At 43.9% G+C, this 27,335-nt stretch overlaps 1 protein-coding gene across 4 annotated transcripts in view; it reads right to left on the bottom strand.

The window, feature by feature from the left end:
* Positions 1 to 27,335, bottom strand: part of COL11A1 (collagen type XI alpha 1 chain) — a 301,741-nt gene that overhangs the window by 196,492 nt on the left and 77,914 nt on the right. For all 4 annotated transcript variants that reach the window (XM_063135577.1, XM_063135570.1, XM_063135593.1 and 1 more), the window contains exon 5: positions 6,947 to 7,075. In XM_063135577.1, coding sequence (XP_062991647.1) covers positions 6,947 to 7,075 — 129 coding nt within the window. The remainder of the gene's footprint in view (positions 1 to 6,946; positions 7,076 to 27,335) is intronic.

The following is a 27,335-nucleotide window of genomic DNA, read 5'->3' as shown; positions in this document are numbered from 1 at the left end:
CCACGATAGTTGCATCACTGGCTCTCCCCTCCTCCGTCATGCTTTTTAAGGTAGGTCTAGCAAAGGCCAGACTAAACCCAAACTAAAATCAGATCAGAACCGATGGTTCTGACTTGTCATAAGCCTTCGTGAAAGAATTCCAAAGCGTTCCTGAAAGAGCGGCCCTTTCAGCACATTGCCTCTGTCCTGTTTGATGTAGCATAGCTCAGAGGTAAAAATCCTTATCAAGTTAAATAATTTGAGGTAAAGCTGCACTGAAGAAGTTAATTCCGAAAGACTGTTCAAAAATCAATGGTTACTGGAATATTTATGATTTTCATTACTCTAATTGCCCCCGGGAAATACACTAAAATGCTTTCCTAACTAGAAAGTTTATTATCTCTACAGATTTCAGCCCTACAGGCATAGCTCAATCCTGCATGCCAGACATGAAAATGGGGTCTCGTACAACCGTGGTCTCTAAAGAAGCAAAGATCCAGTAAGACAGCAAGTCTCTGGAGAAAAGGAGAGCTAAATTAGCATGGTAAAAAATGGCGCACGGAGTCCCTCAAGAGACCTGGCTAGGCTTCATTTGGGTCTTCCCTTTGAAAGAAGCATTTCATTTAAAGGCATCTCTTTCCTTTCTTTCACATAATCTTTGCAATTGGGCCAGGGCCAAAACAAATGAAGCAGAGCTCCCATTTGAGAGCAATTTCTCCATCTCCAGTCAGGCTGTGAGATTTATGAGGCTATGGGATCCTGTTCCAAGCAGAGCACTGAAGGGCCTTTGCTAGGAGGCCTTTTCGAACCAGACTGGACTGCTCACCAGAATATATACGACAGGGAACAATCCAGCTTTGAGAAGGCCAGGGGGTGGATGACTAAACAGGTCTTTTTCCGTCTCTGACTTCTGAGATGTGGCTAAGCTAATGTGATTTGTCTGGACGCAGTTCAGTGCTTTTGAGTTTACAGTGCGGAGGGGATATTTACAAAAGTCAGTGCTGAGATTTTTCCAAACCTTCCAAGGGAGAGGGAGAGGCTAAGCTCTCACACTCATTCAAAAGGCTTCTTCTTCTCCATATCCCCCTCCCCCTCCTCCATTATAGCCCCTTTAACATGTAAAAAGCTTTAACATGGGATGCCATTCCATAACCTGGATAAAGAAGGCTTGAACTGGATCCTACATAAGCTAGAGCCTAGAGTGTACTAATCTGTTGAGCAGACAAAGACCGAAGGCCTTGTCAATATAGTGGCTTCATAATGCTTGCTGATCACTAACCACTGAATACCAATATTGTATTCTGCCCTTGCTGAAGCCTGAGCACCCACAGTGCTGAATAGCTCACCACTGTGCAAGGTCCCTACCTCAAACACTGAAGCGCCTGATTCAAGACCCAGAGTCTCCAATAGCTCCAATCTTCATTTCCTTTCTCATAGAACCATAGAATAGTAGAGTTGGAAGGGGCCTATCAGACCATTAAATCCAACCCCCTGCTCAATGCAGGAATCCATCTTAAAGCATACCTGACAGATGGCTATCCAGCTGCCTCTTGAATGCCTCTAGTGTGGGAGAGCCCACAACTTCCCTAGGTAATTGATTCCATTGTCATACTGCTCCAACAGTCAGGAAGTTTTTCCTGATGTCCAGCCGGAATCTGGCTTCTTGTAACTTGAGCTCATTATTCTGTGTCCTGCATTCTGGGATGATCAGGAAGAGATCCTCTGGGATGATTGAAAAGAGTTTCTGGCCCTCCTCTGTGTGACAACCTTTCTAGTACTTGAAGACGGCTATCATGTCTCCCCTCAGTCTTCTCTTCTCCAGGCTAAACAGGCCCAGTTCTTTCAGTCTCTCCTCAAAGGGCTTAGAGTCCAAACCCCTGATCATCTTTGTTGCCCTCCTCTGAACCCCCTCCAACTTGTCTGCATCCTTCTTGAAGTGTGGTGCCCAGAACTGGATGCAATACTCGAGGCCTAACCAGGGCCATCCTGAGTACTGCTTTTAATGTAAAGGCAGGATATACATTTAAATAAATAAATAGAGCAAAACACAAGTGACCATGCTTCATCAGGCTAGAATGCAGTGAGATTCATAAGGCACAAGTGATCCTGGTGCTTGTGCATGTCCCTGCCAAAGAAGGCCATGAATCCCATTTTGTACTTCCATGCAAACGTATGGATCTATTTGTAGATGGAGGTGGGGGGGAGGGAGGCGAATGGGGAGACCCTTAGCCCATTATCTTAGTTAACTCCTGCAAAAGTTCATATGAGGAAGGGCCATAGTTCAGTGGCAGATAACATGGCCTGCAGACAGAAAATTATCAGTTTCAATCTCCAGCAGCTCCAGGTAGGACTGGGAAAGACCCCTGTCTAAAATCCTAGAAAACTGCTAACAATTAGTACAGAGAACACACAGCTGAATACACCAACCTTCTGGCTTTGTATAAGGCTTCCTATGCTTCTTTATGGCACTGTTGATATGGTGGTGTGAATCAGAGGACAGAGCATTTGGTGCCCTGAGCCATCAACATGCCCCCACGCTAAAATCATATTAAAACCCTTAACTACTGTGAGTCCATAATGCCCTGCCCTGGCTTTTATTATCCAGCTGGTTGCTGCTGCTATGCTGTGGCTGCAAGCCAGGAACGAATTCTGCTAACTGCGTATGAGTGCATGCATACCCCAGTATAAGAAAGAAAATGGCTTCCTTCCTGGAGGACTTGCTGCTCTAATACTGGAGGTGTGTGTGTGTGTGTGTGTGTGTGTGTGTGTGTGTGTGTGTGTAAAAAACAACAACTTCAAAGGCACAGTTCCTGAACTCCTACACGGTTCCTGATCGCCCTGGCTTCGTACAATGCCACATGTTGGAGAAAAAACCCTTTTTGTTGTTTATTCGTTCAGTCGTTTCCGACTATTCGTGACTTCATGGACCAGCCCACGCCAGAGCTTTCTGTCGGCTGTCGCCACCCCTAGCTCCCCCAAGGTCAAGTCTGTCACCTCCAGAATATCATCCATCCATCTTGCCCTTGGTCGGCCCCTCTTCCTTTTGCCTTCCACTTTCCCTAGCATCAGCCTCTTCTCCAGGGTATCCTGTCTTCTCGTTATGTGGCCAAAGTACTTCAGTTTTGCCTTTAGTACCATTCCCTCAAGTGAGCAGTCTGGCTTTATTTCCTGGAGTATGGACTGGTTTTATCTTCTTGCAGTCCAAGGCACTCTCAGAATTTTCCTCCAACACCACAGTTCAAAAGCATCTATCTTCCTTCGCTCAGCCTTCCTTATGGTCCAGCTCTCGCAGCCATAGGTTACTACGGGGAATACCATTGCTTTAACTATGCGGACCTTTGTTGTCAGTGTGGTGTCTCTGCTCTTAACTATTTTATCCAGATTTGTCATTGCTCTCCTCCCAAGAAGTAAACGCCTTCTGATTTCCTGGCTGCAGTCAGCGTGCACCAAAAAGGGGGTGGTGCAAATAAACCCTTGAAAATTTGCAGGATCGGGACCAAATGTAATTTCCAGCCTCCCTAGTCAGGAGGCACCAGATGCACCATCAAAACCCTGCGTGATTATACACAAAGGAGCGAAAACTCTGGATGCACCATAAATGGGGTGCGCAAATAAACCCTTGGAAGTTTGCAGGATCGGGATGAAATTTCATACACAGCCTCCTCTAGCAGGGTTGTGCATGAGGCCCATTCAAAACCCTGTGCACTGACAAAGCTGAGTGAGCAAAAGCATCTTTTCGCCAAAAAACATGGGGGGGGGGGGGCAGCTATAACTTCATGGAGGTTTGCATGCGCGGGACAAATCATCATACACATCATCCCCAGTAAGGATGAACACAACACAAAATGACAGTCCTGTGCAGCTGTCCCACTTGATTGAGGTTGTAGAGCACACTGCCAGAGGAAGGGTCAAGGTAGAGTCAGGATGCAAGTGCAATCAGTTGCTAGGCAGATCACGGAAAAAGAGATCTGCTGCCTACAGGAGAGCAACAGTGATGATTTTGACCACCCTTGGCAAATGACTCGATAGGTGACCAAAATAACCCACCATGACTGCCAACAACACAATAACTCATGTTGGGAGAACCCACTCTGCAGATATGGCTTGTCAAAGTGGTTTATTTTGCCACTGTGGGTAAAAAGAAGAAGAAGAAAAAAAAGCCCAACACATGTCACAATAACCCTTGATTAATAAGCCATCATGGCTTATTTAACCCATTATGGGTTATTAGACATCTAAACCCACTCACTGTCTCAAGACAAAATCCAGAAATGGACTACTAATCACTTGTTTGGATAAGGGATGCATTCCGCTAAAAGCTGGGACAAACAGGTGGGTGTGGGTGTGGGTGTGTTTATGTGAAAATACAGAACTTAGCAGGTTGTAGCAAAACAGAGTTCTGACTAGCAAATTAAATGGGGCAAAACCTTTGTTGGGTTCAGGGAGAAATGGGGGAAGTTGGTAAAGTATATGCATCCAGGTACTGTTATCCCCCACATGATCAGACAAATAAGCACAGTTTATTAAGCTACTGTGCGTAATCTGAGTCATCCCGCTGCCCTGCTGCAGTCCTCCCGCTCCAGCTGTGGCGCTGTTTCACCCATTGACAACATGCCAGCAGCCTATTTTCTAGAAGTCAGCTTGGAAGCAGGGAGGGTATGTCAGTGAAAGGCCTGGACCCAGTGCCTGAATTGCCCCTGTTTCCAGTCTTCATTTCTTTTTCTTTTCTTTTTAAAAAAATGCCACTAAAGAGATTTTTAGTAGGGGTGTGCATGAACCCCCCACTCCGCTTCACTTTAAGATCCGCCATTTTCGGATCGGCCCGCTCCGCCCCACCCCCACTCCACCTGTGCCCACTCCGCTCCGCTCGGAGCTCCGGATCCGGATCGGAGCTCCGGTCCCCCCCCATGGGGGGGTTACCGGGCCCTGCCGCCATCGCCGCCCATGCGGCGACGGCGGCAGAGCCCGGTAAGGAGGAGGGGGGCCTTACCTGCCTCCGTCCGTGGTCCGTCGCCGTCTTCAATTGAGCCCGTGGTTCCACCAGGAAGTCTGGGCCGCAAGTGCGGCCCAGACTTCCTGCTGGAACCACGGGCTCAATTGGAGACACTGACGGACCGTGGACGGAGACAGGTAAGGGAGAGGAGGGCGGGGGGCGTTACCGGGCCCTGCTGCTGTCGCCGCATGGGCGACAGCGACAGCGGCAGGGCCCGGTAAACCCCACTTACCTTTCCGGCGGAGCTCCGGATCAAGGCGAACGATCCACCTTCACCTCGATCCTCTTCGCCACGCTCCGCCAGCCCCCCAATCCTCTTCGCCTCCGCCTTAAGGGCAGGCGAAGCCCCCCGCTCCGCTCCTGCTTCTCCGGTCCGATTAGAAGCGGAGCACATCCCTAATTTTTAGTTGATTTGATTCCATCACAGCCTCACTCTACTCACAGGAGCCGCATAACAAGAGCTATCAATACTACAGCTGTGAATTAGGTCTTGTTGTCATGGTGCCCAGGGCTGCTAATGCGTCAGAGGGGGACTGAGGTCAGATCGCAGCAGAGGGCCACCAAGTATGTCTGCACCCAGCCTCTGATTGAACCCGGTTCCCATTGGTAAAAATTGGGGACTCTTTTCCTTCTCAGTAACCAATCAACAGCAGTGGCCAGTTACTACCCCCTCACAAATCACGTTTGACTCCTGTCAATTAATGGCCTAAAAATGTGTACTGCAAAAATATCAAGGGGTTTTTGAATCTGTTAAGACAAATACAATGATTTCTGCTAGGCGCTGGAAAGTACAAGCACTTCCAATCAAGAACAGTTAAGTAATATATGGACTGGGCTGGTCCCTCTGCTTGAGACTGGTGAGAAGTGCTGGAGTTAGGCATATTGTGGGGACCTGGGAAGGGGATGGAGTCTGGTGGACATCCCCCCCCCAATTTGGCCTCCCAGACTCAAGTCCGCAGACTGCTGCACTTGCCTGGCTCTGTGCATGCTGAGTTGGGCAAACATGCCAGTTCCTGCTAGTCCATCAAACCACCATTTTGTGTAAAAAAAGGTAGCTCAGCCTCTTTCGTAAATGCCCTTTTGCACAAACGGCGGCCTTAGAGAGGTCATTTGTGCGAGATTACAGTTGTAATTGGTCAAGTTACACCTGTGATTTTTGGTAGACGGCCGCTTTACGGCCACTATTTGCACAAACGGGCATTTACAAAAATGGGCAAAGCTGCCTTCTGTGGGCAAAATGGCAGCTTGGCAAGGGATCAGGTGGCCACATGCAACTCACTGGGCGCCTGTGGCTTGACATGCATGGCGAGCAGGTTCAGGCAGCCAGTGGAGGTCCGGCAACTGGTACACAACCAAGACTGTGGTGAGTTCGCTGGAGTTGGAAATGGGAGGAGAGGACTGTCTTTGTCTGCTTCTTTGCTGCATTAAAAGTTTGTTCTGCAAAAACTACCCACCCCACCAGTAACCTCTGCTGGTACTGAGTGGAAACACCCACTGGAAGCCTACTTGCCAGGGCAGGACATTCTCTCCCAGCCGTTGGACATCTTCAGGTCTCTGAAAGCGATCAAAACAGCCCTGCTTGGGCCTTATGCAACTTGGGCAGAATTAATTGTCTATGCAGGCAAGATTGAAGACCAGGGGATAACGTAGGTACAACTAATTTAGGACACACACAAAAGAAAGATGTTAGTCTAGTTCAAAGAATGTATTAATGCATACGTACTGATATACATAATCATATTCTTTTATGGAAACGGTATGCGATCTGTCATAGATAACATTTATTTATAAAAAATAATCTATAGAAAGTAACATTAAGCACATTTTTTAAAAAAGAATTAAGTACATGTATTAGTAAGGAAGGCATCCCCTTCAGCTGTAAATAGATGTTTAAATAAATGCTCTCATGATAACATGAATCCAGTACGCCCATTAAGGTGCAATAAATCTAATAAAACATGAGTCATTACTCACCTCGTCAATTTCAGGTTCTTGAGCTTGAGGAGCATTGGGCACAGGGGAACCGCAGTCTGGGCTATAGTGCTCACAATAGTCGTACGCTGCTCTGGGATCAGCAACAATCAACAGCTGCTGGATATCACCCTGCCAGGAAACATAAGAAGATTATAAATTAGCAATCATTACAGGTCATGGGGAGTAATGAAAAGGAATCCTTCTTCTGTACAAAACAACCTTGGTTAAGTGAGATGCATCTGACAGAGGTTTAATTAATCTGCAGCGCCCATTAATTTACCGAAGTAATTTATTTGTCTATTATGGCAACAACATGGCTTGTTAATAGCTTTGTTGTGTACAAATAGGTGATTTATTGGGAGGTGAAATCATTTTGTGGCAAGAGCCAAATGTCTGAGCCCTTGTGCACAAATTGGTTGCATGAATTCAGATGTAGGCTGCAACTATCTTGTTGTGATCTAATAGATGGTAACAGTGCTATTCCTCTATCATCAGATGATGAGGGAGAGCAGAGAGACATTTTGATGGCTGCCTCTTTGGGCAAACAGAGTTTTCCAAGTTGAAGCACTTATTGCTTCTTTCTTTCTTTTTGCATTTAAATTTTATTTAAATGGAACTGCAGCAGCATATTTAATATTAGAGGTCATGATACTACTGAACTTAATCTAAATCCCATTTATTTCAATGGGGAATATTTACGCCCATGCCTACCAACCTCTTATTGAAATAAAGCAGTTTTAAGTGCTTAACTTTCAATAGATAATGCACTGATATTATTATTATTATCATCATCATCATCATCATCATCATCATCATTATTATTATTGGTCCAATCCACTGAAAATAAAGAAAATTTTAACCCAAATACAATTTGAAGAATTAGGCGTGTGTTTTTCTTAATTTGATTAGATTGAGTTCTTATTTTTCATGTACTTCGGTTTTTTTGGAGAAATAGCAAATTCCAAACACCAACACCAACAACATACACAAAGATATGGAAATTACCACATTAAAAGAAGAGGTGTGTGTGTGTGTGTGTGTGTGTGTTTGTATATATAATTACAGTTTTCCAGGTAAGGGAAAATGGCCATAATCCATTGCAAAATTATGCACACTTAATCCCCACTGAAATGAATGCTTTTAACATGCATAATTTAATGCTAAATTGCAGCCTATATCTTTTATTCAGGTCACATTGACGCCTTTATCACTTTAGTATTTTTAGGACACAATCCTATGGACATTTAGACAGAAAAAAGGCCTACAACTCTCAGCATTCCCCAGCCAGCCATGCTAGCTGTGGAATGCTAGAAGCTGTAGGACTTTTTTTCAATCTAAACATGGATAGGATTATACCCTTACAGTTCAATCCTTTGGTCCCAAGGGCCATAGACTGAATCTCCCTCTTTGAGGTCAAAGAGAGCTCCAACCTCAAAGGGGGAAATGCAGTCTCAGATCCCCACCCTTCCCTTCCCTTTCCATGCAGAAAGATCTGTGGCCTTCACCATTCTGACATTGGAGAGGGAGAAAAGGGAGACAGGGATAAGGAGCATGGCATGAGCGGAGCAGGGGAATTTTTGGATCCTACCTCCTTCCCAGGCACCAACCACACACCATCCCAGGTGGATTTATGGAGCTGACACTTGAATCATTTCCCTCCCATTGCAAGTTATGGAAGGGGGGAAAGTTTTTTTAAAAAAATGGAGGAAATAATAATAATAATAATAATAATAATAATAATAATAATAATAATAATATTTATTTCTTACCCGCCTCTCCCCATTTACTCCTGCCTTGCCAACTGGTGCAGGGCAGATGTTTGGATATGTTTGGTGCTCTGACCTTGCGGAGCTCTATAGGATTACCCTGAAGTTTGTATTTTGAGGACTTTGCTCCTTGGTCATGCTTCTCATTCCAATTGGAAAGCAATAGGGAGCACACTCAAATACGTTCTCAGGGTTTCTTGGTGCTGAACTACCTTTATCAGAAAGATGAGGCCTGCACAACTTAAGTTGTGGCAAACCAGAATGAATCCAGGCTCCTATCCTTATTTTGTTGTCTGCCAGGTGCTTCTCCCTCCCTCTCCCCCACCCCACCTCTCTCACACACTCATCTACCATTTTATAGTTCAACATAGGTAGTGTACTGAGCCTGTACGATATTAGGCTGAAATATATGGCTGCTAGACTGTGTCTGGCTTGGTGGATCACATGCTGAGCAGGACTATGGTGGCTAATTTTCCCATGTCACCAGGTCCCTAACTGGAAACTAACGCAGCAAATGTAGAATTCACCGTGACCTGTAAATTTGTTCTAGAGCAAATTTAGCTGCTGTCAGTAAGTCTGTGAAAAATGAAGGAAGCTATACAAGCCTTTCCATTACCATTCCAGTGAGTGATGCATGAGGTATTTGATTTCATATGATATCTCTAACATCCTGCCTCACAACACACACTTTTCCCCAACAGGCATTCCCCATTGGACACAACCACAACAGACTAAGGTATTGATTGACTCATTGATTGACAGGATTGCAAGTAAAATGGCACTCAAGGCAGCTTAATCCCCTTTTTGTGAGCACCTTTCCTGCATAGACCCAAGCTTATCTTCTGGGTATACGTCATCCTCTGTGGCATAACACACCACTTGTTCATGATGTCTGGAAGTGGATTCCTCTGAAATTCTTGCAAACTGAGCTGGAATTATCCTAATAATAAAGTTCATAGCATGGTACTAAATGACAGGGATACAATGGACATTATCCAATGGCCAACATAAATTACATTGTGCTAGCATAAGCTACCTAGCACAACACCAATAGAGTTATCAGGCATGTCAATTTTCCAGGGAAATCAGTGTGCCAGCTAATGTTGGCATTGCACTAGAGCCACTTGCACTAGTGCGCTATAATTTATGTTAGCAGTTGCACTCTATTGGATCCTGCTCAATAAGAAGAAGGAAAATTTGATTCTTTGGATGTGCTAAGCTGCAGTAAGTAAGAGCAGAGACTAAAACTGACATATATTCTTTATCTATTGGTGGATCTGTCTGATTTCCTTACCTATTTAGATGTTCAAGTGGATGTGAGGAGGGAGAGGAGGGTTGTGCGCGCTTCAGCTGATGGTCGGCACAGAGCCTCTTTGCAAACAATTATAGGCATATAGGGCTCTCTTGATGTGAACAGCGACCTCACTTTTCTACTATTTCTGACTGCATGGAGAGAGCCCAGCTTATTTTTACATGTATTTATGTCATTTCATTTCTATTCCACCCAACAGTCAAAGCGGTTCACAACATCATACACACTGTTGTACACATGTAGGCCTGATGCAGACTTTCAGCCGAACACTGGAAGCAAGATGTGCGTGTGTGATCCTGCTTCTTCCATCCCATGTCTTCATCTGAATATCTGAGACTAGTTCACACAGCTGCATTCTTCCACACCACAGGAGTCACGGGAATACAACTACTCCAAGAAAGGGCAGTGTGTGCATTAGTCTGCAATGAGCCAGCACCCATTTCCAGAACCGGTGATCATGGTAATAGCTGCCGGTACATCACATGTAAATCCTGCTTCACATTAACCTTTCCCCAAGTGGTCACAGACCCATCATGTGAAGGAATTTAGAAGTGTGCATCAGCCCTGCCGATGGGGTGGGCTATACATTCAAATTAAATAATAAACAGGGGTGAGGAAGAATACATCCAACACAAATGAGGGCTGCACAGAACCAAGTGAAGCACGGATTGCACCACTGTCCACAGCGGGTTTAAATACACTAAATTCTGTGCTAGATTGCACCAATTATTTGCAACCTGCCAGTAAAATGCCTATCGCATGCTAAGGGAGAGAGAGACAATAGCTTTTAAGAGAGTTGAAAGTGGTTCAAAAGAGGGATCATTTCTCTTGGGCTATTTCTACACCTGCCTTTTTTCCAGGGATCGTCCCGGGATCATCCCTGTGCATGCAAATGACACACAGGGGATCCCGGGAGCAGGCAGGGACGAGCCCTACATTTTCCTGGGATAACCCTTAGGTGAAGAAAGGGCCTAAGTTAAAGGCATACAGGGTTGGATTCAGACTTGTTGAGAGCGGCACTCCGCTAACATGATGCCTCTGCTGGAGGAAGAGGGGGAGGGGATTTTCACCAATTCCTCCTTCCTAGTGCAGCCTCCGTGAAAATCTGTTATGGATGGATGGGGGACCCTCAAGAACAGTGGCTGTAGGGAGCTCCATCCATACGCACAAGGAGACTTTCCATTCATGCAAGGGTGTGTCTGAATCCAACCTAATATGTCTTCAAAACCTGTTAAACAGAGGGTAAGATGGGATGCGTGTGCTCACTGCAAGCAGCAATCTCTCTTCCAACCCACCTCTAACTACTTTAAAAGAAGCCGTGAACATTACTGGTTCTTTCCCTCACTGCTTAGGCATACTAATGAAATTTCCGCTTGCATATTGAAAACAGACTTAGCCCCACTATGACACCAACAAAGCAAGGAAGAAATCAACCCCCAATGTTATTATTATGACTTGTTGTGCATTTAATCCTCTTGTTAATCGAGCGCATAGAAGACTAATGCTTTAATCTTATTTCACTTACACTGGTACAATTGACTCACAGTTATTCCCATTACCCTTTCCTCCATTTCAATGTTTTATAATCTAATAATCATCCAAAAGCAACAGACAGTACTTTAAAATCACGCTTAGGATCCCTTGCCTTTAATTACATTTGCCTATGAATATTGCTTTGACTATTCAAAAGTGATCACTTTAATGCCATCATTCTTCCCCTGTCCCCCCAAAACCCACCCCCTCATCCACATAAGAATATAAGAAGTCCCATGCTGGATCAGACCATCTAGTCCCACCCATGTTCCCCAGCAATTGGTACACATGGGCTTATTGCCTCCACTACTGGAGGTAGCATATAGCCATCAGAGCTAGTAGTTATTGATAGACTTCTCTTCCAGGAATTTATCCAACCCCCTTTTAAAGCCATCCAAATACTACATCTTGTGGTAGGGAATTCCATAATTGAACTATGTTGTTTATTCGTTCAGTCACTTCCGACTCTTCGTGACTTCATGGACCAGCCCACGCCAGAGCTTTCTGTTGGCTGTCGCCACCCCTAGCTCCCCAAGGTCAAGTCTGTCACCTCCAGAATATCATCCATCCATCTTGCCCTTGGTCGGCCCCTCTTCCTTTTGCCTTCCACTTTGAACTATGCATTGAACTATGCATAGTCTGAAAAAGTACTTCCATTTATTTGTCCTGAATCTCCCACCAATCAACCTTGGGTTCTAGTATTTTGAGAGGGGGGGGGAATGTCTCCTTATACACATTCTCCATACCATGTTTTTGTACACCTCTATCAGGTCTCCCCTTAGCCTCTTTTTTTCCAAGCTAAACAATCCCAGCTGTTTTAACCTTCCCTCATAGGGAAGGTGCTCCACCCCCTTAATCATTTTAGTTGCCTTTTTTTGCATTTTTTCCAGCTCTATGATACCTTCTTCTTTTTTTTTAGGTGTGCTGATCAGAACTGTACACAGTATTCTCAGTGTGCTCCGCATTCATGTATTGCTTCACAAATCTATATGAGCTGAACTGGAAAAGCTACAAACCTCTGATAGAATATTTTATCTCGTGTGTGTGTGTGTGTGTGTGTGTGTGTGTGTGTGAAAGAGAGAGAGAGAGAGAGAGAGAGAGAGAGAGAGAGAGAGAGAGAGAGAGAGAGAGAGTTTTTAAAGGGAGTTGTAATTTCTGCACTTTCTTTTTGTGCTATTTCTATTTTTATTTGCTGGCTTTAATTTGCTGTACGCAAATGTTCTCCCAAAATTCATTTTACAGAATTTCTGCAGAGGGAGGAGAAATTATCCAACAGTTTCTCAGGGGCAGGGCTTAGAATTAGCTGCGGCAATTGTACAGTTGTTCTTTTTAAAGGGTTTCTTGTTTTTGCTGTTGCTGCTGCAAGTGGTCACAGCACCTACTGTGTTGGCAGCTGGCACACCGTTTTGTATCCTCCATAATGCCTTGGGACCAGCACTGTGTGCATGTCAGGAGAAGGTGGTGCTATGGCTGCCACAAAAAGTGGTGAAGAACAGTGGAGGCTCTGGGTTTCAGTCACAAAACGGCAGTCACAAAAACAATAAAAGCTATAATTCTTCAAATTATTGTTTGAGCAAAGTAAGGCCTTCTTTGGTTTAACTCAACTGTTTGGCATTCTATTTTTTTAATCCATGGAATACTGGGACATCAGAATTACATTCGGTACATATTTATTGGATCCAGTTCTCCATTCAAATTATAATAACTCAATCCCTACATAATATATTCTCTAACCCAAATCCACCTAGAAGAATAAAATACTAAATGAAAGTTGCTGTGTATATTCAAGCCACTACTGGACACGTCGATTTGAATCCCAGTTCAACTCCTGCTTCCATTTTCAATGAGACCAGGAAAGATGTAGAACACATATAACGTTCTTACTTATATAGGAAGAAGATTGATAAATCTAAATTCTTACCACCTTATTCCAGAGAAGCCAAAGCACACATCACTTTTAGGATGTAGCTATGTCTTCATCTTTTTATATTAACTCTAGAGTAAGTGCAGGGGTCACAATACAGATTAGAACACCTGCACCTGCAAATTAAATATCCAAATACTTATCTTTTTTTTTTTAAAAAAGGAATCACTCTTTGGCAATACAAATTGTAGGTGCAGGGAAGGGGCAATCCAGATAAAGATCATAGCAAAGAGAAAAGATTAAAGGACCCCTACCCCACCTCCAAATGTGCACACACACAGATCCAGATGAGGCCGTGCACTTACTCTAGAGTAAAAAAGAAAGAAAAAGTATTGTATGCTTTGGGTCTAAGAACAAGCAAGAGAGAAAAGAAGCCTGCTTTTCTAGAAGTTACAAGAAAAACTGAAAAGCTTGAAAAGGGTAAAAAAATCCCTGATTTCCCAAGTACAGAACACTGTTCTTCAATGGTTTTCGTAGAGCTGTACTCAAGTGGGGAGATATGTCTCCAGTCAGTGATCTGGAAGATGATGATGATGATGCATTTCCTCAAAATTGAAAGTATGGCCGCAACGATTGGGAAATCTGACACTAGTAGATTTCCAAAATTTGCAGAGTAGGCGTTCAATATCTATGAACAAAACCAAAACTAAACCACTTTGACTCCAAAACGTGGAAGCAAAGTGAGTCCCTAAAACGATCCCTATAACCTCCTCTGCCACTGGTCTTTTTGTTTGTTTGGTTTTGTGATTTTTCCTTCTCCCTCCAATCAGAGTTAAGTAGGAGGCAGAAGTGAGAGGCAGTATAAACCAAAGAAGAAAGTATTTATTAGCCTAGAAACAGAACAGAGTGAGCTTCTTGTAGTGCTCCCTCTCCCTCCCCCTTCCTGGTGGTTTTTGGATTCTGGCCAACTCCACTCCATGCTCTTTTTCTTGGGTGAAAAAAGCACAGACCCCGAAGGAGGACTCCATAGCTTCGACTGCTGCTGGGGCCTTGTCCCCGTGCTTGAGAGATGCTCATATCCATCAGCATCTGGGCCGAGGCAGCTGTTGGGTGTATCCCAGGGGAACAGCCTTGCAATGACTTTCTGTTTAGTTAGGCAGTCACATTTGCGAAAGCCTGTTGAGGCTGGGCTGCCTGGATGCTGGATGCCTCTGTGTGCTGCGCTTAAAACGGTGGAATTCTGGCAAAGGCTTGTTCTTGCAGGACCATGTGTTTGCAAGGAGCACACGGGGTCTTGTTACGGTTTGGCACTGCACGTCGAAAATTACTTAAAGCTGCTGCTGTTTCACTGGCTGCAACTTCCAGACCCTCCCTTCTGCCAGCACCGGGACCAAAGAAATGGGAAACTGTTAATAAGCATCCACATTCAAGCAGGACAGCAAGGGTCACATTCTGAGGCTTAAGGACTAGGTGGTACCAGCATTTAAAGGTGGGAATCATTTTGGCTACTGGCTGATTGCTGCTCTGTTATCTCCATTCTTCTTATTATTATTTGACAGCATTCCTTGTCCCATCCAACTGATGTACTACTTTTAAAATGACTCTGAATTTTATCCAGCTATTGTGTTTGCTATGAGCACAATTGGCATTCCCCCCACCAAGCACATACAAGTGTGAATGACTGATTGACTGTTTCTTTATTAATTGCAATTATATCCCACTTTTTCCAATCTTGCAAGGATCCCAAGGCAGCTCACATAGTCCTCCTTCTCTCCATTTTATCCACACCTTTTGAGGTTGGTTAGATTGAAAGTCAGTGACAGGCTCAAAGTCACCTGGATCTCGCATGTCACAGTGCAACACTCTAGCCACTACATCACACTGGCTCTCTATTTAAGATTTTGTCGTATTTATTCCTGATTCAGGTATTTAGGTCAGCAGTAATGTCCTTCCTGTGGTGGGAATTGGAACACAGGCTCAGGACTACGTATGCCCATCATTAAAGGAATGATGTCTTCTGTGAGCCAGGTGATCAGGCAGACAAATGCATTCCTTTGGTGATGTATGCATGGTTTGAACAACTCACACAAGGAGGCCAAGCATGCATGCTCCCAAAGGCCTAGTCCTGACAATGCAGAGTTCATAACTGTGGACCTGAATGACTGAACAAAAGCCACAGGAATTCTTTCATACCAATGTTATATTTGAATAGGTTTTCCATCAGGATTCTGCATCAGCTGGATAGGGCAGAGAAATTGGGTGGCAGCTGCACATGATGTATCTGATGCTGGGTTGTGCCACTTCACACAGTAGGTGTTGCATTAAGTGTCTCAATGCTCACACACAGACGTACACACATGTGCACACATGAAGAAAACCCTCACAGCATATACAAAATCTAGGATAACCATATGAATAGGAGGACAGAGCTCCTGTGTCTTTAACAGTTGTATAGAAAAGGGAATTTCAGCAGGTGTCATTTGTATGCATGCAGCACTTGGTGAAATTCCCAATTCATCACAACAGTTAGAGCTGCAGGAGCTATACTAGAGTGACCAGATACAAAAGAGGGCAAGACTCCTGCAGCTTTAACTGCTGTCATGGATAGGGAATTTCACCAGGTGCTGCATGCTTTGCTTTTATCTGTACGCCACCCTGAGATCTTATTGATATAGGGCGGGATAGAAATGTTTTAAATAAAGAAATAAATAAAACAAATGTATACAAATAACACCTGCTGAAATTCCCTTTTCTATATAACTATTAAAGTTATAGGAGCCCTGTCCATATGGTCACCCTACAAAATCAGCATATCAGTGAGAAAGTTCAAGGTTGGTTTTCACCTTGACACAGAGATTTTGAAAAGTGCAGGGCCTTTTTCACAAGTGGGAGCATCCAGAAACCTGACTTTCCACCTGGAGCCTGGTTTGGGACAGTTTAGCAACAGACAGATGGTGCAAGGCTGCTGACCATGTGTTTTGGTTGTGTTTGAGATTTGGAAGGAGTGCTAGTCATACAGCCATGGCCAGTTCCCATAAGAAAATTAATGTGCCAAGGTCTGGATCGAGTAGGCCTATGTTGTGGCTCCTCACTATTAGAAGTTGTGCAATTTCCTTCAACATGTACCCAAACCAAGGTCCGCATTTTGCCTGTAAAGCTTCCCAAAGGCGATTGGTGGTGGCATGGTGGCATTTCAAGCCTGGTATGTGAAAATGATTATACAGACTACGTTGGTGAGCAGCCCAGATGCAATGCAGAGCCATTTAATCCACTTCTCAGCACATTAGGCCCAAACTAGATATGACGTAAATTGCACATGAATGCAATCAACATGCACGTTTTTAACATTTCTTTTTAAACATGTCAACAGCAGCTGCAAGGGAGCCCAAGCAGCAGCAAAGCTTCACGGGATGGAAAAGAAAAACTTCTCCCACTGCCATGATCCTGATGAAAATTGTCCCTGAAGCTCCTATTTGCAGTGAGATGGTGCCAACAATGGCTTCAGGTGTGGTGGTGGATTTTTGAGAGAACGACAGCAGGGTCAGGAAGGCTAAACTCTCCATCTCCAACCCCTGAGGTCCTTCAGCTGCTCAGCCTCCATGAAGCTGCTTTGGACATAAAACCAAACCAAACGCCTTCACGTGAATTGCATTCTTATGTTTCCCATCACATAAAAAAAAGACGGGATTTATATGCAATATACATGCAATAACAATAAAATTTACATCAGTAGTGGTCCTCGCAGAGGTCAGTGCCTAATCCCTTTGCATGTATGAACACATGTGGGTAGAAAAGTGTATTTATTTATTTATTTATTTTAAAATGCCATTTAGACCTCACCGTTCACTAAGAAGGCCCCCAGTGTGGCGAGTAAATCATGTAAATGAGATAACAACCATACAGTCAGAGATAAACAATACAAACAGCAGAATGGTAAAGCATAAAATCACAGAAGCAAAACATCGCCAATTTAACCAGAGTTTTCAAAAACCCAAGAAAATAAATAATAAATAAAGCATTTGTCTGGTGCCAGGAAATCAGGCTAGGTGAGCGTCACCAGGAAGAGCACTCCAGAGGCAGGAAGTCACAACAAAAAGCCTCGCATCACGCCCCTTGTAAAGTGTGTGTGTGTGGGAGATGTGTGGTCCTCCAGACTTCGCTGAACAACAGTTCCCATCAGGCCTAGCCAGCATAACCAATGTGGCTTCTCAAGGGCCACATATTCCTCATCCCTGACATAAGGAATGGCCAAGATTAGGAATGTGTGGATTCTCCCCACACACACACGTCTTCACTCTTATCAAATCATTTTCCTTCCCTCAAAATTCCTGGGATTGGGTGGCCACATGTCCTCTTTTTCAGGGAATGGTTCTCTGATGGAACAGCTGCCAGACGTCACCTGTTCCAAGGGTTGCCCTGTCCAATTCTTGCTTACAGAGAAATAGCCATAAGAACTATTGCCCATCAAGGTATAACCTGAAGAGCAGACAAAACAGGCAAAGTGCACAGGTCCCCTGGTAGAGACTGTAGAACTCACCCTGCGAGTTCGCAGAGCCCTGCTCGGATAGCCCTCTTCTGCAGAGCTGGGCTGGCCACGCGCTCAGAGAAGCACACTTTCAGGGGCCTCTGCATATTGTGGCCTTAAAGGCCCTCTTAGAAACTTGGATTTAGAAGACTTTTAAGACCGCAATTGGTGCAGCAGGGAGGCAAAATGCACTCTCAGGGGCCTCTGGAAAGAGCGCAATTCCACCAGCATTTCATTAGCATGGCCAGGGAATTACGCACTTTCCAAAGGCCCCAGAAAGCATGCTTTGCCTCCCCCTTCACATGCCAATCATGGCCTTAAAGGCCCTCTTAAAAAGTGGGCCTTTAAGACCATGATTGATGCATGGGGGGAGAGGGAGGCAAAGCATGCTTTCTGGAGCCTCCAGAAAGTGCACAATTCCCCAACCAGGCTAATGGCATACCAGGGGAATTCCAAACACACCACAGGCCCCAGAAAGTGTGTTTTGCCTCTGCCCTGCACCAATTGCGGTCTTAAAAGCCCTCTAAATCCAAGTTTTTAAGAGGGTCTTTAAGACCACAATATGCATGGGAGGGATTTCATATTGCATATTTTCCCCCTTCACTACAATGGCTGTGGCCACCACCACAGTGGAAGGGGAAAATACGTGATTTCCCCAGCCTTGGGGAGATTGCATTTCTTTCCCCTCCCCCTGCCGATTCAGGCCTTAAAGGCTAGAGAAATTTCATATTTCCCCCCACTGCATTAATGGTGGCCTCTATTAATGCAGCAGGGGGAAGGACAAAAGGTGCAGGTCCTGGCGGAACTGAGTTCTGCCCAGACCTGCGCCCTCTTTGTCCTTTCAGTAGCCTTGGGGTTAAAATCCTCTGGACGTGTCCACCTGGACCAATGAGGGACGGATTCAGGGGTGTCCACTGCCCTTGCGGGCTGAGGTGGATTTTCACCCCAACACTATCCCCCGGTCACCATTTTCCACACTAAGGTGAGATGTAATGTCTTTCTATATAAATTATTACTTCTAAATCTGTATCAGTACAAATAAATTCAAATGTTGTGAAAATCACTGCCCTGTTTTGTCCCTTTTTTTTTGGTGATGTGTTTCCTCTTTTTTCACAATTTACAGGTGACCACCCTACCTAGGATGCTTCTCAAGAGCTGGGGCATCTACGTTTACCTCAACATTTCAGTTTAGATTAAATTCTGTGACAACTCCATTCTCAGGCTGTTCTCAACTTGGTCCCATGCATAGGGGCTCACCAACCCCAGATTCCTCACAGGACATCCAGTGCTGGTAATAGGGAGATGACTTACCCACAGCACATTGGCAGCACACTTTGACAAACAACCTACATTAACATTTTCAGAGGGTTCCTGGCAAAGGGGATGCATGGAAATCCCATGAAAACTGTCACATCTTTCTCCTTTCAAAATATTTTGTACATTCTTTGGGGCAGAGATCTGTCTCCTTCCCTGTGAAGTTCTGTAAAGTGCTGTCCACATTGACGGTGCCAGATTTGCAAGAAAGAATGATAAATAACAATCTTTCTCAAGAGTAGAACCTCCAAATTTGACATGAACAAAAAAATTCAGTGGCAACTCTTTCCAACAGAAAAACTGGTAGATTCTGCATTCATACTCTGGCTAACTATCAGGAGTCCAAGGTGATTATTGAAACTATTCACCTAGCAGCAGAATCTCCACCAATTCAAATAAAAAGCCTAAAAGCCTCTGGGTAGGTGCCAAGCACTTTCTAATTAGTTGCTTGATAATAAAAACCATAGACTGAAAATAACAGCAGTCTAGACAGCCTGGGTATCATTACTATAGAATTTGGAATAACCTGCTGCAGAATTCATTTAATCTTCCTACAAAAAGAAACCCAAAGGGATTGACAATTTCCAGAAGCCTTTAATACAATATTCCACTACCCGAAAGCCTGCTGTAGACTAGAACTGCAGAACGAGATTTTTATACCACGCACCTGCCAGGTTTCTCAAACACTGGGAAAGCAATATGCGATGAAAACAAAGCGTTCTACAAGCCAGCGTTTCCAAAGAAATCATCGACACCGGGCACTTGATACTTAAACACTAGAAGCAGGATCCACACTAGAAGCAGGCGCTGTGAAGGCAGCAGCAGAAAAGAGTCGCAAGCTGCGATCAGAAGAAGAGGAAAAGAAGAGCACAGGGTTCTTTTTATACTTGTGTTCCCTCCACTTTCCCCAGAGTGACTCAACTGTTGGAGCTTCCTCTGGGTCCACTCTGGGAAACTTCCAGGACAAACGTAGGGATAGGGCATCCCTTCTTCCCCGAAGGAAATGCTGGAAGATGGAAAGACGCTTTGACATTGCACCAAAGGTGATGGAAGGGGGCTCTGACATTGCACCAAAGGTGATGGAAGGGGGCTCTGACATTGCACCAAAGGTGATGGAAGGGGGCTCTGACATTGCACCAAAGGTGATGGAAGGGGGCTCTGACATTGCACCAAAGGTGATGGAAGGGGGCTCTGACATTGCACCAAAGGTGATGGAAGGGGGTTCTGACATTGGACCAAAGGTGATGGAAGGGGGCTCTGACATTGGACCAAAGGTGATGGAAGGGGGCTCTGACATTGCACCAAAGATGATGGAAGGGGGCTCTGACATTGCACCAAAGGTGTGCACTGTCTTCAAGAGGCTCTGACATTGCACCAAAGGAAGATGGAAGGACGCTCTGACATTGCACCAAAGCTGTACACTGTCTTCGAGTCCAACCTTCTTCAACCCTGCAGTTGCTTTGGTAATGGAAGAAACTTGGGCCGTCTGTTGTGTTGGCTGAGCAGACCAAAGTGGATATTTAAAACTAATATCTAGTTACAGGATTTTCTGTGCAGACTTTGTTTTTGTTTTACAACATATATTTGGGGCTGATGCTGCACCTTGAAGGAGGAAGCTGGCACAGAGATGAAGGGGGAAGGGTCTTCTTCTTCCTACACTGTTTTCACTCCACTGGGGAAAAGATACAAGGGCTCAAATCTTTTGTGGGGTGTATTTTTGGTGGGGCAACAGTGTGTAAAGGAAAGACACTACCACCCATCATTGTGCCTCATCAAAATGCAACCTTAGCAGCTGCATTTTATAAAACAAAACAAAAATGCTTGTAAAAAGAACCATGGAACTTTGTGGCATTCAAAGACAATACAATCTCCTCCCCAGCCCCCTGGCCAGCAAGAGACATTCCCCCAGCAGCATAAGGAAAACATGTAACAACAGACATAACCCTCTAACACCTGTACAGACTCTTTCCACCAGCACTCTACACACAGAGACACAGAGGCCTTTGCTAGACTTACCAGAAATTCCGCGCTGGACAAGGGGAGACCCCGCGATGCAAGTATCGCGGGATGTCGCCCTAGTCTACACATCAGGTGCGACAAGCTCAAGGAGAGACCCGTCCCATCCACCATTTTTTAAAAGGAATGGAGCGCATGAACGCTCATGCGCCAAGGTAAGGTTTTTTTTTTAATTGAGTTTCCCTGCTCCCCCCACCCTGTCCCCGATGGGCGCAGTTCCCGGCTTTGTGGCTTTTCTTGCACGGAGCCAGAAAAAGCTGCAAAAACACTCCACATGCTCACAGTCTCAGGCTTGGCCCGAGACCATGGGAAAAAGCGAGCCCAAAGGGGTAGGCTATATCTCAGGGCCAGGCAGGGTTGATCCCTGCCTGAGCTCGGGATCCCCTGTGTGTCATCTGGACGCACAGGGACAATCCCGGGTATCACCCTGGGATATAGCCTGGTCTAGCAAAGGCCAGAGACACATTTAAGCCTCTGGGACATTTTCATACTGACATCCCACATATTAATGTGGGGATTGATGTAAGTTTCACAAAACGGGTCAAGGAACCCTTCATATGAAAGAACATTCTGCCTTAATCTCTTTGAGTTCTGACAGTGTAAGAATTGGTGGATCTATTTCTTTGTCTGGACATTAGTATTTCCCCCCTCTGTGATATCTAGTTTAGGGTGACCATATGAAAAGGAGGATAGGGCTCCTGTATCTTTAACAGTTGTATAGAAAAGGGAATTTCATCAGGTGCCATTTCTGTGCATGCGGCACCTGGTGAAATTCCCTCTCCATCACAATAGTTAAAGCTGATGCTCTTTTTCTATCTGATCAAGAGGGCAGGGCTCCTGCAGCTTTAATGGTTGTGATGAATTGGGAATTTCACCAGGTGCTGCATACATACAAATGACACCTGCTGAAATCCTCTTTTCTATACCAGTGTTACTGCTACAGGAGCTCTGTCCTCCTTTCCATATGGTCACCATAGGAAGCCGGATCTTCCCAGTTACAAATAACTGATCTTGATTCCATTAGAGAAGCTTAAGGCAGCTAACAATATCAGGTGGAAGCAAGCCCTAAGTCTCAAATTCCCCAATCAAAAGGTAGCAGGGACAAGACCTCATGCATGCATATCCCAAATCACACACGGGAGTGAATAAATATAGTATTTAGGTGACTCAGGAGAGCCACTTAACTCACAAGTGAAATACTGACATCACTGCAGTGGACTGCAGGAATACTGCCTTAGGCAAAAGTAGAATGACATTATTTCTTATTAACAGTGGGGAAGGGGAGGAAATACAGTTAGGCAGACTAAATATTTGTCTTCTGATCTTTCACTTATGGACTCTTTTTTAGTTTATTTTCATTTCTTCTTCAAAATAAATGAGAGTATAAGAAGATCTTTGCTGGGTCAGACCAAAAGTCCATCTAGTCTAGCATCTAACTCTTAATAGTAACTTTATTTATTTATTACAATCAGATACCTTCCTATAGTATAACATTCTCTGGGAAGCTTAATAAACATAAATACAATATAAATTCAAAATATAGAAGAAGGCAGTTTTTCAGGTAACCTGGTCCCAAACCATTTAGGGCTTTAAAGGTTAAAACCAGCTCTTTAAGCTGGGATCCAGTGCAGCTGATAAAGCACAGGCATAATAAGGTCAAACTACCCAGTTCCAGTTAGTAATTTAATGGACGAACTGCAGTTTCTGAAACATTTTTGAAGACATCCCCATACACAATGCATTGCAATAGTCCAAACTAGGGATGGGAAACCTCCAGCCCATGGGCTGAATATGGATCATGGAGTTTCCCAATACAACCCCCATGCCCCATCCAATCCTCCAGTTTTCCCCCAGGTCCCAGCCCCTCTTCTGACAGTAAAAAATCCTCTTATCTCTGATCAACAGCTGCTCGGAGATAAGAGCTTTTCTCTGTCCAAATTCTGAAAAAGGCTCCCTTTTTTAGCATTTAGCAGAGAAAATGTTCCAGATGGTCTATCAGCTGAAGCTGATAAAAACCATTTCAAGCCACAGAGGTCAACTGTGCCTATAACAACCGTGCTGGATCACTAACCATCCCCAGACTGTGAACCTGATCCTTTAGTGGGGATGTGGCCCTATCTATAGTGAGAAAAGGAAGTGAGGCAGGTGGCTACTAGGAGGAGGGCTTTCTCCGCTGTGGCACCCCGGCTGTGGAACGAGCTCTCCAGAGAGGTCCGCCTGGCGCCTATACTGTATTCTTTCCGTTGCCAGCTGAAGACCTTTTTATTTTCTCAGTATTTTAACATCTAAATTTAAACTTTGCTGTTTTAATTCTGTATTTTAATCCTATATCAATTTCTGCTGTGTGGTTTTATCCTGGTTGTGCTTTTTATATTGTATTTTGTATTTGGGTTTTTAGCTTGTTGGATGTTTTATTATGTTCCTAATGGTTTTAATTTTTGTGAACCACCCAGAGAGCTTCGGCTATTGGGTGGTATAAAAATGTAATAAATAAATAAATAAATAAATAAATATCACATGGGCGAACGAACAACCAACCAACAATGCCTCCATCTTGTCTGAACTGAGTTTCAGTTTATTAGACCTCATTCCTCTATTGCCATGCCCAAGCACTGGCTCAGGAGAACCACAGCTTTGTGTCTGATAAAAATGAGAGATAAAGCTGGGTACCACAAGAATACTGGTAACGCCTCAGATCAATTTTCCAGATGACCTCTGCAGGACCAGGGCTAGTTTTAAACAACTGCCTTAAGGGAAAAACTAAAGTGCATTACTGTTTTAGTTTTTAGTTTCCCAGTGTAAACAGGGTAAAGAAGTTTTTTAGGTGGCATCATCATCATTATATTTAATTATTCCTATGGGCTGTAGACATTAGAACTACACTGAATTTTAATGAAGTTCAGTTTTTATTATGAACGTTGCTGTTTTGTTAATGTGTACGGAAATGTTTAATGTTTGTAAACAAATAAATAAATCACAGCATTCACTCGTTTGTTCATGTTCCCATACCTATTCACAGCTACTGATTTCTGGATTTTCTGCTGCTTCCATATATTTTTTCTCTTCCTTTAAAAGGGCTACTTGACTGCATTCACCTAGCCAATTAGGAATTCTGACAAACAGTGAACATCACAGCCTCACAGCACCGTGTAGCCAATCAAATGTTGGTTGTGCAGCAGTGTCACTGAAAGCAAATGAAGCCCTCAGTGGTGAACCCTTTGTGCTGTACCAACACCTGAAGGCTTGGATTAATTAAGAGTGATGGGGGTATTTCTGAAGAGGCACAAATTTACAGTAAGCTCATAAACCACAAGGTATATGATTTGCCCAACTACAGCTTTGCCCAACTACAGATGGCAGGAGGGTGAGCATTATTTGATTCATATAACTATGTAATAAGCACATGGAATAAACACATACATGTGTTTACTGCCACACATCCTTTGATGCCTATGTGCAACATTTCTTTAAACACGTTAAACGATCCATTACCACACTAGATCAAAGCACTGTATTTAATGAATCCCATGCATGAGATTTGCCAAGTTTCAGCAATAGGCTACAACTGAGATGCTATAATAATGTTAACTTAATAAATTTAATTATAAACATGTTGGGGCACACAGCGTTTTTGGAGCTTGAAGAAAATGCAAATTATTCCCAGATTTTTAAGATAAATTGAATTCAGAGCAATTCCCAAAAGTCTTTCCCCCCTTATCTTATGTAAAGCAGGACAAAATGAAACAATGTTGCTTGTTATTTAGAAGCCTTGAACTTCTTTATAAGGTTGCATTTGGGATTCTATACACCTTTAGTAATTGGTTATTAATTTCATTATCAAATGTGATGTGGAACTCCCAGATTTTAGTGATGTTAATAGCAGCCACCAGGTTGGCTTTGGATTGGGACCATGGAGCTGCCAGGAGGAGGCTTTAACTCCTTCCCCTTTAATTCAACAACTAACACAAGGCATATTTATTTATTGATTGATTGATTGATTGCATTTGTATACTGCCCAATAGCGAAGCTCTCTGGGCGTTCATAATAAGAGCAGGGATAACGAATCTATGAGAAAGCTCTCAGGAGCCACATTTCTGTGGTGGGTGGAGCCAGAGGTAAAAATAGGTAGGGCTTACTCAGTCATACAAGTGCACACACACCGACACACACCTCATTATCCCCACCACTCCCCACTGCTCAGGCAACAGCTGAGCAGGAGCAAAGAGAGGTTAATCCTGATGTTCCCAATGGAACAGGCTTTTCTCACCCCTCAACTTGCCCAATGAAAAAGGCAAGAGAAGCCTTCAGGAACACTTCAGGATGCTTAAGCTGCCTTCAGGCATTAGTACCCAACAGAGCCAGTTTTCCTTTACCTCCCAAGACTCCTCCCGTCCCTGAGACCCTAACCCATACCCCTCATTCTCCCCAAGGGGTGGGGCTTCAGGGAGGGGAGGAGCCTTGGCAGGCCATATCCAGCCCATGGTCTGGTGATTCCTGACCACTGTGATTGGAGTTTATACTTATGAATGGTGCCGAGAATGTGGATTTAATTTTCTCTCCCTTTTGTATAGCCCTGTTCAGACCTTCTCCATGTGTAGGCTATATGCACATGATCAGGTATGAGACATATTCAACTCATTGACCAATTTTCAGAAACAGCCAACAAACACATCCATTTCTTAGGTGCAAGAATCACTATCAGATGGTTTCCCTCTCAATAATGACCTGACAAATGGTCTTGTAAAAACACGCAATGTGGTAAGACCACAAATTACATTCATTTTCTAGCATCCCTACGATGTGTGTCTATGCTTGGAAGTGGTTTCCACCACAAAAAGTAACATTTGGATGGACTCTCCTGAGCCAGAATTGAAGTTTACAAGCAAAAGTGGGATTCTGGTAATTTGTTAAAGAAATAAGAATTCGGTTTTTAAAAGAATTTCCAGGAGTATTGGTCTTAGCAAGAAGGGAGAAAAACCAGCACAAAATCCCTTACATCTGTACAAGAAGACACATCACTTGGAAAACAAATACTCACTTCCCCCAAAACATTTCTAGTGAGATTCCTGTGGGGCCATTCCTTTTCACATCCACTATAGTAAATAAAAAGTGACAAATCCTTAAAGCTGGCAGAATATAAAAGAGTCCTGTTATTCATCAACTATTTAAGCTACCGATACTTCACCAGGAATATTTGAGAATTCTTGTATTGAGGCCATATTCTCGTAAAATAAGTGGACATTCTCTCTCTCTCTCTCTCTCTCTCTCTCTCTCTCTCTCTGGTAGTAATTTCCTGTCTTTGTAGTTCTGAGCTGGCCTATCACAAAATATTCAGTATAACAGGTTTTCTATTTTAAATAAAACTTCAGAAACGTGGAAAGCTCAGATACCAACTTCATATGAATTAATGTTTTCAAAAACAGACATATGCCTACTTCTGAGTAGACATGCATAGTATTCTGTTAGGAGTGCTTTTCAATTCTGATGTTCTCTTGCATAAGCAGCCTTGTGGGCCCTGTTGTAGCCAAGAAATCAAAATAAACAACAAAACTGCCATTTAGAAGTACCATTTCATAAAACAGGCAGGGATAGGAACAAAACCAGGCACTTTTACAGTAGAATCCAATACCTGTCTACTCAGAAGTAAACCCAATTCAGTTCAATTAGACTTACTCCCAAGTAAGCATGTACAGGTCTGCAGCCTTAGTTCCAGTGATTTCAAGGAGACAATTAAGCAATTCTCTCTCTCTCTCTCTCTCTCCCCCCCCCCTTTGATTTCTGGGGAACCCAAATCGTTTAGGTTTGGCTGGATCACAGTTCACTCTGCATAGGCCATGGGAAGACAAATATCATGATCCATCTAGCCCAAAATCCTGGTGTTTCAGAATTCTGCAGATTACTCCAGTCATGCATTTGCCTGGCTGCACAATGCTGTTTGCACAGGGTCAGAGAAGAGCATGTCCCTTTTTGAACTCTGTTATGTTCAGCTCACTGAAGCCTAAGATTTGATTAGCCCTATAACAGGGCTCATTACTGTCTACCGTTGATTAAAGTGTCAT

This window comes from Elgaria multicarinata, chromosome 1 (genome assembly GCF_023053635.1).
Source record: "Elgaria multicarinata webbii isolate HBS135686 ecotype San Diego chromosome 1, rElgMul1.1.pri, whole genome shotgun sequence".
In the NCBI taxonomy this organism is placed as follows: Eukaryota; Metazoa; Chordata; class Lepidosauria; order Squamata; family Anguidae; genus Elgaria; species Elgaria multicarinata.
The sequence above is the reverse complement of the archived record's forward strand: the minus strand, read 5'-3'. Positions and strand labels throughout refer to the sequence as shown.